The 11,798-nt window shown below is 32.7% G+C and overlaps 1 protein-coding gene across 14 annotated transcripts in view; it reads right to left on the reverse strand.

The window, feature by feature from the left end:
* The window catches only part of LOC106875748 (protein FAM219A-like), a 103,868-nt gene that overhangs the window by 24,077 nt on the left and 67,993 nt on the right, over positions 1 to 11,798 (reverse strand). For 7 of the 14 annotated variants that reach the window (XR_016240666.1, XR_016240664.1, XR_016240661.1 and 4 more), the window contains one exon: positions 4,480 to 4,746. Coding sequence is in view for 5 of the 14 variants with exons in the window: in XM_089347143.1 (XP_089203269.1) it covers positions 4,560 to 4,746 (187 nt within the window). In the remaining 9 variants the exon portion in view is untranslated. Of the gene's footprint in view, positions 4,747 to 11,798 lie in introns of all 14 variants that reach the window. The other 7 variants (XM_089347143.1, XM_089347140.1, XM_089347141.1 and 4 more) reach the window with 2 other exon arrangements.

Consider the following 11,798-nt stretch of genomic DNA (forward strand, 5'->3'; position numbering starts at 1 on the left):
AAAAGGATGAAAGGGGGAAAAATCAACCACAGCAGTATTTGAACACAGAATGTAAAGAATCAGAAAAAATACCATCAAACATTCTCTCTGACATGTTAACAATTCTGCCAGCTTGCTTAGTGATAATAGTGGTACAACTATGTATAACAAATGATTTATTGAACGAGTTAATATACAAGTTGTAAAAAGTTCAGCTCCAGCTGTGCTCCTAAAGAATAAATTAATGCTGAAGCTTACAAGTAACAGCTGGTTTCCTTCTTTGAAACAACTACAAACATCAAGGTGGTTGTTTTAAACATTTAATTTGCATGCAAGAAATTACTACATCATTCCTTCATTGAAGGAAGAAATACTGTATTAGAAGTGTAGGAGGAATAAAACATCACCACAGGTGTAATACATGTGTGACATTAACAGATAAAGAGAATTTCTACACAGTTGCTCAAGCCACATCTTTCTTAAATTACATCCTCCCATCTTAATAACAGTACTTTCTACTATAGGCACAAAGCCTAAAATTTGCGGGGAGGAGAGCTATCGATTACATCAACCCCAGTGCATAACTGGTACTTAATTTATCAACCCCGAAAGGATGCAAAGCAAAGTCGACACTGGCAGCATTTGAACTCAGAATGTGAAGAAAGATAAAATACCATTAAGCATTTCATCCTGCATGCTAACAATTCTGTCAGCTTGCTACCTTAATAATAATAATAATAATAATAATAATAAAAAGCTATGTAGTTTGAGTAACAACATGTCTGAATAAGAGTTGGGATGATTGTAACTGGAGTTTCTTTGATTATACATCTGCTCAACGGGTACTGAACAACAACAACACCAACAGAATAAACTTCAGGACTTAAAGTGAAACAAAATGTCTCTCTAAATGTAGGACATTTGTTGAGAATATGAGAAATGTGATTATAAATCAAAACTAATCACCAAATGTATTCAAAAAGTTATCATTAGGCAATGTGTAAAAGAGCATGCAGTGATTAATGCATAAATGTGCATGCATTGAAAGTATGTATCTGCATAAAAGCAATCATTAACAGAATGCCTTTATCAACCTGTATTACATGTAAAATATGTAGCTTTTATCAAGTTAAAAGAAATTTATTGATTGTCTGCATGTATGTGTGTGTTTACTTTTTACTTCCTTCACAAATCTCTTCAGATGGATCTTAAATATCTGTGAGAATCAATAGTTCTATGATATAATATCAATACCAATAATGAGGCAGGTGGTCGATGTAAGGTCTATTAACCAAATACCAACTAGCGAAGTTCTCCCCCCCCCCCTGCTTATCCTATAATCTTGAAATCTAAAACCCAAATAAACTGTAAGTATTGAAAAATAGATAGAACTATCACTATTAAAAACTGAACCAACACCAACTGTTGCAGCTATTTATGGTCAAGAATCTTCAGTTATTTATACTTCTTGAAAATGATTCTGCTTTAGTCGGAAGTGAGAAAAGAAGAAAAGGAAGGAGATGGTAGTACAAGGAAGAGTTCACTATAATTCACACCTCCATTCCTTAGCTTATCTCTCTCTCTCACACACACACACACACACACACACAAAGGGCCTCAGTTCATATTTAAAATAATCACCCAGCAGTCGTGCCAGTAAACTTAAAATTTCTATTAAGAGACAAATTGGGCTGCCACTTGATTAGCTCTACTCACTTTATCAGACATCTTCAGTAATAAATACAGAGAAACCCAGCAGATGTAAGGTTAGCATTGATGAACAACAAACTACAAGTGAAACAAGATATAAAACAGAGGAAAAAGAAATCCTATGCAGTGAATAAGAGAGAAGACTGCACTGTCAGAGACATGTGATGTGTATGAAGGATGACTGCAAGATGAAGAAATATGACACAATCTGAACGGAGAGAACCTGTGGAAGAAGACAAAGGAACAAATGAAAGCTGGTTTCAGTAAGCGGGACTTCACAAAGGAGATGACAAGAGACTGTAATAGGTAGTGGGATGCTGTACTGTAAAGACCCACAAATAGATGGAAAATATGGTCATGAAATGATGATGGTATCTTCACAAAGATAAACACAATATGTTGGGGAAAGCACTGCAAAAATCCTGAATTATTCTGTTGCTGATAGAAAAGCATTTTCCAGCAATCAGCTGTTTCTCATCCAGTTCTAGCAATTATGGAAAGTCTATTGAGAAAGAAACCAGCTTTAGGTCAGCAAAACACATTCTGGATTAATATTTTGTTACCAGCAGGATGGAGTAGAATTTGTCAAAACAGAGATGTAGCATGGAAAAAGCTCAAGCAAATCGAATCTGTGTTCGAAGCTTTCAAGTACAAGCTGCAGAATCTTCTGGCAACTATTGTTAACTTCGGTATATCAAATACAGAGTGGGTTCCACCACTGTTCAAGATTATCCATGAATGTTATGTGACACAGGAAGAGGAAGACAAGTAGTCAGTATAAGAGTTATTGAAGTTAATTGTGACACAAGATAACTATAAATCAGTACTGAATCTTAGTGGAAAGGAGAAACTTTTTAGACGAGACATTGTCAATAACTGTTTGGAATTCATTACTTTCTTTCCTTTTACTCTTAAGTTTCATTCATTGAGTTTTTGTTTAAGGTCTCTGTTTAAATGATTAGATTGAGACCAGTATTATATTGATTTTACTAAATGATACAAGTCTTGCCAATGCAGACCAACACCAGTCTCTTAGGAGTCTGACCAAAGCAAACTAAATGGAAGAAACTTGAGAAAGATGAAGAGGTGATGAAAGCTGAACCTGATGAAGGAGACGACCAGGGTCCACAACAAGTGGCAAAACATTGAAGAAAGCCCATTCAACCCATGCCAGCATGGGAAAAGTGGATAAAACAATGATAATAACAATTGTTAACAAACAAACTTAGAGCAGATCTGTATCAAAGCAAGTGAAAGTCAAGTCAACCCTGCCCCACACCCTCTATTTAGCTTCATTCAGAAATCCAATACTGTTTGAAGGTACACTTTTGATTTGTAATCATATTAATATATTCATCAATCCAATTTGGTTTAGGGCTTTATTCCAGTTTTGATGTATTATCTTAAAATAAAATTTAATGTATATGTATAAAAGAAAGAAAGCAAATGTATATAAATAGCATGACTAAAAAGCTACCAGTTTATGTTATAAAATTAGAAAACTCATCACTGTAAATGGTTGATGAAATATTTCAATGTATTTTTCTTTTCTTTTTTTTTTTATTGTACTTGGTGAATCAAATTATATTTATGAGCTGCAACTAAAAATTAACTGTGATTTAGTTTTGTGTTAGTTATCTAAAATATATAATTTCTTCTGAAAATATATTAACTTTCTAATATGAAAAAGAATTAGACAAAAATATAGAAGGATCCAAAAGCATATTACAGCTGGATTCATTTGTGGAAGACTTTAATCTAAGACTGACTACAAGAAAAATTTTGAAACTTATTTAGAAAAAAAAAAAAGAAAAAATCTTTATGGAAAGATAAAAATCTTCAATGAAAATATCTAATTCAATTCTGAGATTCCATAATCAAGAATTTTTGTCAACAGTACATATAATGTAATCATTATTTCAACCTTTGTCTAAAATAGTGAAATAAAAGTAGGCATCTAGATTTAGACAGATAATACATTGGATTCAGCACAAGAAATCAGGGTAGTTTAGTGGGGGGGGGGGGGAATAGAGGAATATTTTAATAGAGAATTTTAATATTTCCTGAAGTTAAATTTCAAAGCTATCTTAGAGCCTCAGAATTATCTAGAATATCTTACACAATTATCAGGTTTATAACAAATAAAAAGAACATTTATTTTGGAAATGTCTAACAAAAACAAACAAAATGAATTTCATGAAATATGAAAATATTAAATAAAATCATGAAATCAATACTGAAATATAAGTGAAAAGTAAACTGCAGATTATGACCAAAGAATGAAAGACTTCTGGTATGGCATTGCTAATCTACAGTGTCAGCAAGCAGATAGGAGGGAAAGAAATTCAACAGAATCAATAGATTTATGTATCAACTATAATATGTATATATATTTATCAACAGTGACATGGAAAATTGCTTATAACAGGGAAGAGAAGGTTTATCATGAAATACAAGTGAAACATTTGGATCATTCAGAATAGAAGTTTTCTTTGCCATTACTAGTCTGCTGCAAAATACTTTCCTTCCTCTTTTTTTCCTCAGCTTTGGCATCATTTATCTTCTTTCAGTCATCACATTGTTTTTCTTTTTTTTTTTTTTGTCTCTCCAGCTTCAGAGAAATGAGACCAGAGTTTATTTTCATATTAATATATACAGAATATTACAGAAAGAAAGAAGGGGTAAACATATATATATATATATATATATATATATATATATATATATATATACATATATATCTATACATATATATATAACAATGGAGAAAACTTTCCTTAATGTTCTCACCTCCAATTAAATGCAAGAATCTTCCAGCACAAATCTTCTTTTTTTGTTTTGTTTTTCTTTTTGGTTGACAATTGTCACATTCATTGGAGTGCACAGTTCGAATGCATATTGCAACACACACATCGTTCATTCATTGGACGTGGAGGAATAAGGTCAAGGTCTTCATCATCTGGTTCTAAGTCAAGGTTGAAACCATCTTTGATAAGCTGCTCAGTGATTTCTTTGTGGGCAGTTTTTGAAAGATGGGATGTAAAATCATCTTCACTGCTATAGAATAAAATATTAGACAAAATAATTCAATATATCTGACACAGATTGCTAAAATAAAAAAGAAATAATTCAGTCCATTCAGAAAATTGCAAAGATTAAAGAGATTGTATCAGACTATAAATTAGAAATCATCAAAAAAAAAAAAAAAAAAATTAAAATTAATAATACAATATAAAATTCTATTCAGAAATACGAGATTAAATTTCATTGAAATAAAAGAAGTTAAAAAATATAAAAGAACTACATTGCTTCAAATATTAACTAAATTTGCATAGTAACTATTTTAAATATCACAAATCTGGCACCACAACTACAAATATTACTCAATTGTCATTAACATCAGAAAATTGGTGTGTTATAGAAGGTAATATCAATGCAGATAGAGCATTATATATATATATATATATATATATATATATATATATATATATATATAAATATATAAAACAAAGATATTGAAATGTTACCTTAGAAATATATAAATTGTCCTGATATTGCAAGTTAAAATCTCCTTTTCAAAATTTTAATGAGATAAATTACATGTCCATTTTGTTGCTGTCAGATCCTAATAAAATTACAGTGTTTTTAAAGGGTGTAGACATTTGATGTTTCAACTGTGTTCCATGATCTACATTTCATTGTGGGTTGTGTGCACAAGAGAAAAGTGGGTCAAGAACTGTGAATCATTGTATTCACAGCATCTATTGACATTCATTCAATTAGAGCTGGTTGTTGACTGTGGGTTTGCTATTTTCTTTTTTTTATCAAAATAGCTTTTTAGTTATTGATATTGTGTATCAGACTATAATGTTTTTGCATTTGTCAAGATGGATTTTAAAAAGATTAGTGTGCATGCGTTGAGATACTCTTTGATCTGAATGTGTAGTGGCCAAATAGTACTGCCAATGTACAACTGGCACACTTGATCTCATATGTAGGCATATGACAGTTAGCAAGCCAGCATAGGATTATGTTATGAGTGAAGTGGTAGTGGTGGTCGTGGGGTTCTTCAACAGATATTTCCACAGGGAAATATCCTGAGAGGGCTAGCCATATATTTAGCTCTCTCTTCTGTGGAAAGCTTTGCAAATGGCAGTGTTTGTATTCTGACTAAAGTGTAGCAGCTTCAAGAAACAAGTGTTAGAAGAAAGATTTCATTTTGAAGTGGGGTTTGGGGCTTAGAAGATGACTGATAACATGCTGAGTATCTGTTGATTTTCAGTAACTTTTCGAATTGTCTAGTAGGAATGGTCCAATCTTCTGTTTATCTTTTATCTGTTTCAGTCATCAGACTATGGCCATGCTGGGGCACCATCTTCAAGAATTTTAGTTGAATAACTCGACCCCAGTACTTTTTATTAAGTCTGGCACTTATACTAGCAATCTCTTATGCTGAACTGCTAAGTTATAGGGATGTAAATACACAAACACCAGTTGTCAAGGAGTGGGGGGAGGAGACAAAGACACGTGCACGCATCCACAGATCTACTGTGGATGAACAGATCCTTAGAAGTAGCTTTCTGGTAAAATTTGGTTTTGAAATTACAATGATTTTGAGTTGGAAATCAAATGGAGGGAGGAATCTAGTGCAACTGGGAGGTTCAAAACCGAATCCAATACAATTCCAAAAAGGTAATGGAAATCAACAGATACATAGCATCCATTGTCTCACCTCCACTCTCCAAAAACATGAAAATCTTTTAGTTGAACATCCCAGTCAATGCCCCCAATTCATTGGTTACTGGTTTTCAATCTGCTGTCTTATGGTACCACAGATGGAATGGCATTTGAATTATTGGAGCTGCTGTTATAAGTTGTGTGTATGAAGGCTAGCAGGCTGAATGTTCAAGGTCACTGTCAAGTCTCTTTTGTATTGTAAAAGCTTAAACATGTACTCTACTAAAAAGTATAGAGTAATTTCTCAGTTCAACGTCAAATTGTCTTTTATATATAACTTGACATGAAAACAAATTAATAATCATTTGTTTAGATAGACAACAATGCATGTAGCAAAATTTGAACTTGTCTTGCAGTGGATTACATCAAGTATCTTAACTATTTTCTCTCTGTAATTACAAGGTATTTATATATTTGAAAATTCTGACTATTGTACATTTAGTCTATTGATATTAGTCTTTAGCTCCTTGAAATTTGTAGCAATCACACACATGCATGCACACACACACATGCACACAGAGAGGTATTTAGTAGCATAAATTTTGTAGGTAAATAGCTCGAATAGATTAAGGAAGTGTTCATGGAAGGATCTGAACTCGTGATCATCACTTAATCCACATGATCACAAAGTCTACACTTTTCTCATATATATTCTATACTAATCCTTGGTTTAAACCTATTTATTACCTTTCCCCTTTTAAATCACTTTATGGTCTGCAATACTCATGGCCAGCTTAATTTACCAACAAGAATTAATGTTCATATTAAAATTCAGCATTGCAAATTTTCGTATACATTTCATATGCAAATTAAAACATTTAAAATCTTTGAAAAACCAAAACAAAAGTAAGAAAGCTGAAACAAAGTATTTTATAGAACGTGATAATCAGCTGAATCAAACAAGGCAAAGCTTTATTATTCTATGAGAATGATAATGCTTTGCTTTGATGCAACTAAACTAAGAATTTTTAATTAATAGAATGAAATTGATTAAGAGCAGTGAGTTGATGTGAAGGATATTAAATGAATAAATTAAGCCATGCAATGTCAAAGTAAATGAAATGGGAAATAATGATGTTTAGTGAACTATAACTAGAAAACATAGCAAAGGTTTGTGCACAAGATAGCTTAGTGAATATGTTGTGAAGAAGAAGAAAAACTAGTGAGCAAGTCAAAGTAGAAAGCAAATAGTATAACATGTTATTGCAGAAGATGCATAAAAATGAAAAAGATGCATGAAAAGAGAAATAAGTTTGTTGTTGTTGATTTTGTTTGCAAGTAGTCCTGGTCAGCTGTGATTAAGCAGACCTACAACATAGAGATGGCCAATATTTAAGAGTAACACACAGGTCTAGCATCCAATACATATGTTCTACTTATGGACATATGAGGGTAACACTGTGATGTAAGTATTTATGTGTTGCTGGACGTAACAGAAGAAAGTTACTAATCACTGGTTTTGTTGAAAACTGTTTCAATTCCAAAAGTTAGAGATCTTAGCACCTTTCTTTCAGCAATATATTTCTTGAGACTATAACATGAAATTTTCTTTGACTCAAAAGTATTAGAGTGGAGAAAATGTAGTTACACACACATGGTAAATAGACAAAAAACTAGCAAGCTTGTCATGTGTGTGTGTGTTCACGCGTGCGCGTGTGTGCGTGCATTACATTTCTTGTTATGACTTCAGCTTCTTGAAATTTGTAGCTCTGCACATTTGAAGACCTGTGGAATAAAACATCCTTTACTTGAAAAACAAGTAGGGGTCAGAAGAGTGTCCAGCCTCAAATCTTGCCTTAAATCACCATCTAATCTATACTAGAAGGAAAAGCAGATGTTAAACAAATGAATAATATACTGTTGATGTCATAAGAACTTATAAACTTTGAGACTGTGAAATAATTCATTTTTGGAATGGTGAAACTTGAAACAGATAATGCTACAAATAATAGCATGTATAGATAGAGTTACAAAATCCTCTGAAAAGGAAAAGATTTTTAACCCGATAACACACTTTAGCTGTTTTGAGTTTCACTGCCCCAAAAAAGAATGGTGTGTGTGTGTTCTACGACTTGTTCACTTTTCCAAGGTTATATCAGGACCAATCAATGGTGTGAGGGATAACTGTTGAAAAGTCTATGAATCTTGTTTATTCACCAGCACTCTTGTGCATTAATAGCAATAACGCAATGAATTTTCCTACAAATAGGTGCCGAAAAGGATTCAGCAGACAAAGACTAGTTAGATTATCTTTTAAACACACAACACATTAAAGAGTGAGCTGGAAAGGCAACATATTTAACAGGTAGGACAGGAGCAGCTGGTCAGCTAGGGTTATAGACTAAAGTTCACCATTAAGATGCAATTCTGCACTAACAAGAAGTTTGGAATGTTACAATTGTAAACTAAAATTAAATTGTATCAAGACTGACAAAACAAGGTACCATTAGTATAAGAGAACAAAGGTGTTGAGAAATCACTATGCCACAAGTTGCTCAGTTACAGCTGATAGGAGCTACTGGACTAGTGAACTATCATAATGGTTCAAGTACAATGATGAAGTTTTGTAGTAATTATGATGATGATAAAACTGATGATGAATGTCACACTGAGTCCAACAAAACTAAGTGGCTGAAAAGTTATACTACCTATAAAAGAATTCATAAGCTGGAAGTGGGGGGGGGGGTATGTAGGAGGTAAACATAAAGACAGGAAGTAGTTCACGTATTCTTTTCTTGGTTTTATCAATTAAAAAGTATGTTGATTAAAGATTCTATTGTAATTCTTCAATTTAGAAAAATTGCCTATTTAAAGCAGCAAAAAATTTAGCTGGAAGGGATTTATTCTTGAAGTTGTTATAATCCTTGTTTACATTAGTAGTACATGGTATATTCCCTTTCAAAAGGAGGTTGTTCCTATTTTTGGTACCTGTCCTAGTATTGCTTAGGCTATTAGTTTTGCACTTTCTATATCACGTTTGTCACCATTACTATTGCTTATGTTAACAAACCAGTGCAGTATACAATTATTTCTGCTATTGCTATTCTGGGGTCTGCCCGTTGATTTCACTTTATGTTATGGGGGCATTTTCCAGTTATAATTACCCTTCTCTGTGTTTGTAGGTTCTGGGTTCCATGCGTACTTGCATGCTTCTTTCTTTAGTTCATTGTGTTAAATAGTAACCTATTCCCACAACCTGCTTCTGCTAGAGCATCATTATAATATTTTTCATTTTTCTAAACCTTATTCCCTGAAAGTCTAGATATGCATATAGTTAAACATATACAATTGATCCGCTTCAAGTGGATGGACCTTGAATAAAGTTGCTTGGACTCGTACCTAGTCAAAAGTAACTGGATGCAAATGCATTTGTGAGATGTCTATGCAGCAGAAATGTATGTCAGACACATTTAAATCAAATATACTGTACAATTTGTACTAATCTCCATATTCATTGTAATTGTCTTGGATATACACTCAGTAAATAGTTATAATCCAGTGAAGGAAACCCAGGATTTATCCATCGGATGAAATATATTGGGATTGCTAACCTTAAGTAATCCTAGGTGCTCCTTACAACTTGAGGAGATTAACCATAACTCGGATTATAACAGTGCTCATACAGAACCCATCTGGATACTTTATCCTTATCTATTCCTATACCTGTATTTCAAAGGGTCAGTCTTATTGCATTGTGTCATGCTGGATCTCCCTGAGAACTACATGTAGGGTACAAGTGTCTGTCGAGTGTTCAGCCACTTGCACATTAATTTCACGAATAGGCTGTTCTGTTGATTGGACCAACTGGAACCCCTGTCATCATAACTGATTTATATATATAAATGTAAGATCTGGAGATCGAGGTGTAGGAAGAAAGTTATTTTCAAGCAATCCATAGCAAAATACAAAAAACAACTTTCAGGGACGATAGTGGTTTATTGAGATGGAAGGTTATGGCTTTGGATATTTTTTTGTATTGAAATATAAGCTGAAAAAAAGTTCTTTTTATGTTTCATGGTAAGCGACCAGAGTTGCTGGGTGTGCAAAAAGGAATACAAGCGTTACGGAATGGAGTAGATAAGATCCAGGCTACATATATTTCATAGTGAGCAGAACCTCAGAAGCAGTAAATATCCAAGTGAGGTGCATACACACATTCTGATTGAACTTTCCAGGCGCCAACATGTACCTCCTTATGACAGTATAACATTCCATTTAATCAAGATATCCTCAGCCTGAAGAGTAGCCTGTGGTATACACCTCACTTGGATATTTACCACTTATGACGTTCTGTTTGCTATGAAACATGTAGTCCCGATCTTATCTATTCTTTTCTCTAACTCTTGTATCCCTTTGCATACACCCAGCAATCCTGATCACCTACCAAGAAATATAAAAAAAAAACTTTTTTCACTTACCTTGATATATATATAATATACCAATATGACATGGGTAATGAACTTGGTTGTAGAATGTGGATAATGAAGGGAAAGGAATTGTGATTCAAGATTTACATTTTGTTTAATGTTTCAGTGATTTTCTTTTGCATTTGACATTGAAATTGATAAAACAATTTTTAAAATTTTCATTTATATAAATCGAAATTTGGAGGGTTCTCTCAGATTTGAATTTGAAATCAGAAACAACACAAAACTGTATTTTGAAATTTAGATAATCACAAAAATTCTTAATGTTATTGGATTTTAATTAAAGTTTCTTATATTAATATCAGATTCCACAATTGAATTTCTGAAACCTCTAAATTTTGAAATTTGAAAATTCAAATTGAAAAACTGAAATCTACTTTTATTTTAATTCTTTCTCATTTGTAGTAACGGGGAAATCTAAAGGACAGACTTTATTTAAATTTTAACTATGAAAACAATAAGAATAACATAAACCAGACTGCATTTTCAACTGCATTGAGAAAGAGAATATATTGGTAAAGACAAAAATACAAGTACATGTTAAGTATAGATTACCAGAAAATAAACTGAAGAAATAGAGTGAGGTAGGTAAATCTGATTAGTAAATCTGTTTAGTGAGAAATAAAAACGAAAATGGACATGACCAAAATTAGGCCAAATGCTAAAATTTATCAAGAAAATCTTTCTCACAAAATTATGCCAGGGTGAAGTAAATATATAAAAGGAAACATGAAGCTCATCAATGAATGAATGAAGAAGAGCTGACTTGCACATCATGGCTTTGCTAACAGTGTAAACTGCTTCTAAACCAAATTTAGATCTCAACATAGGTTCATTGGGAGAAAGAAATTAAAAAAAGGAGGGGGGGGAATTTTCAGTGACTATTAAATATTAGAGATAAAACACCAAAATTACTTGCTGTAGACTGTATGTGTGTGTGTGTGT

This window comes from Octopus bimaculoides, chromosome 2, assembly GCF_046866305.1.
Source record: "Octopus bimaculoides isolate indiv1 chromosome 2, ASM4686630v1, whole genome shotgun sequence".
Taxonomy (NCBI): Eukaryota; Metazoa; Mollusca; class Cephalopoda; order Octopoda; family Octopodidae; genus Octopus; species Octopus bimaculoides.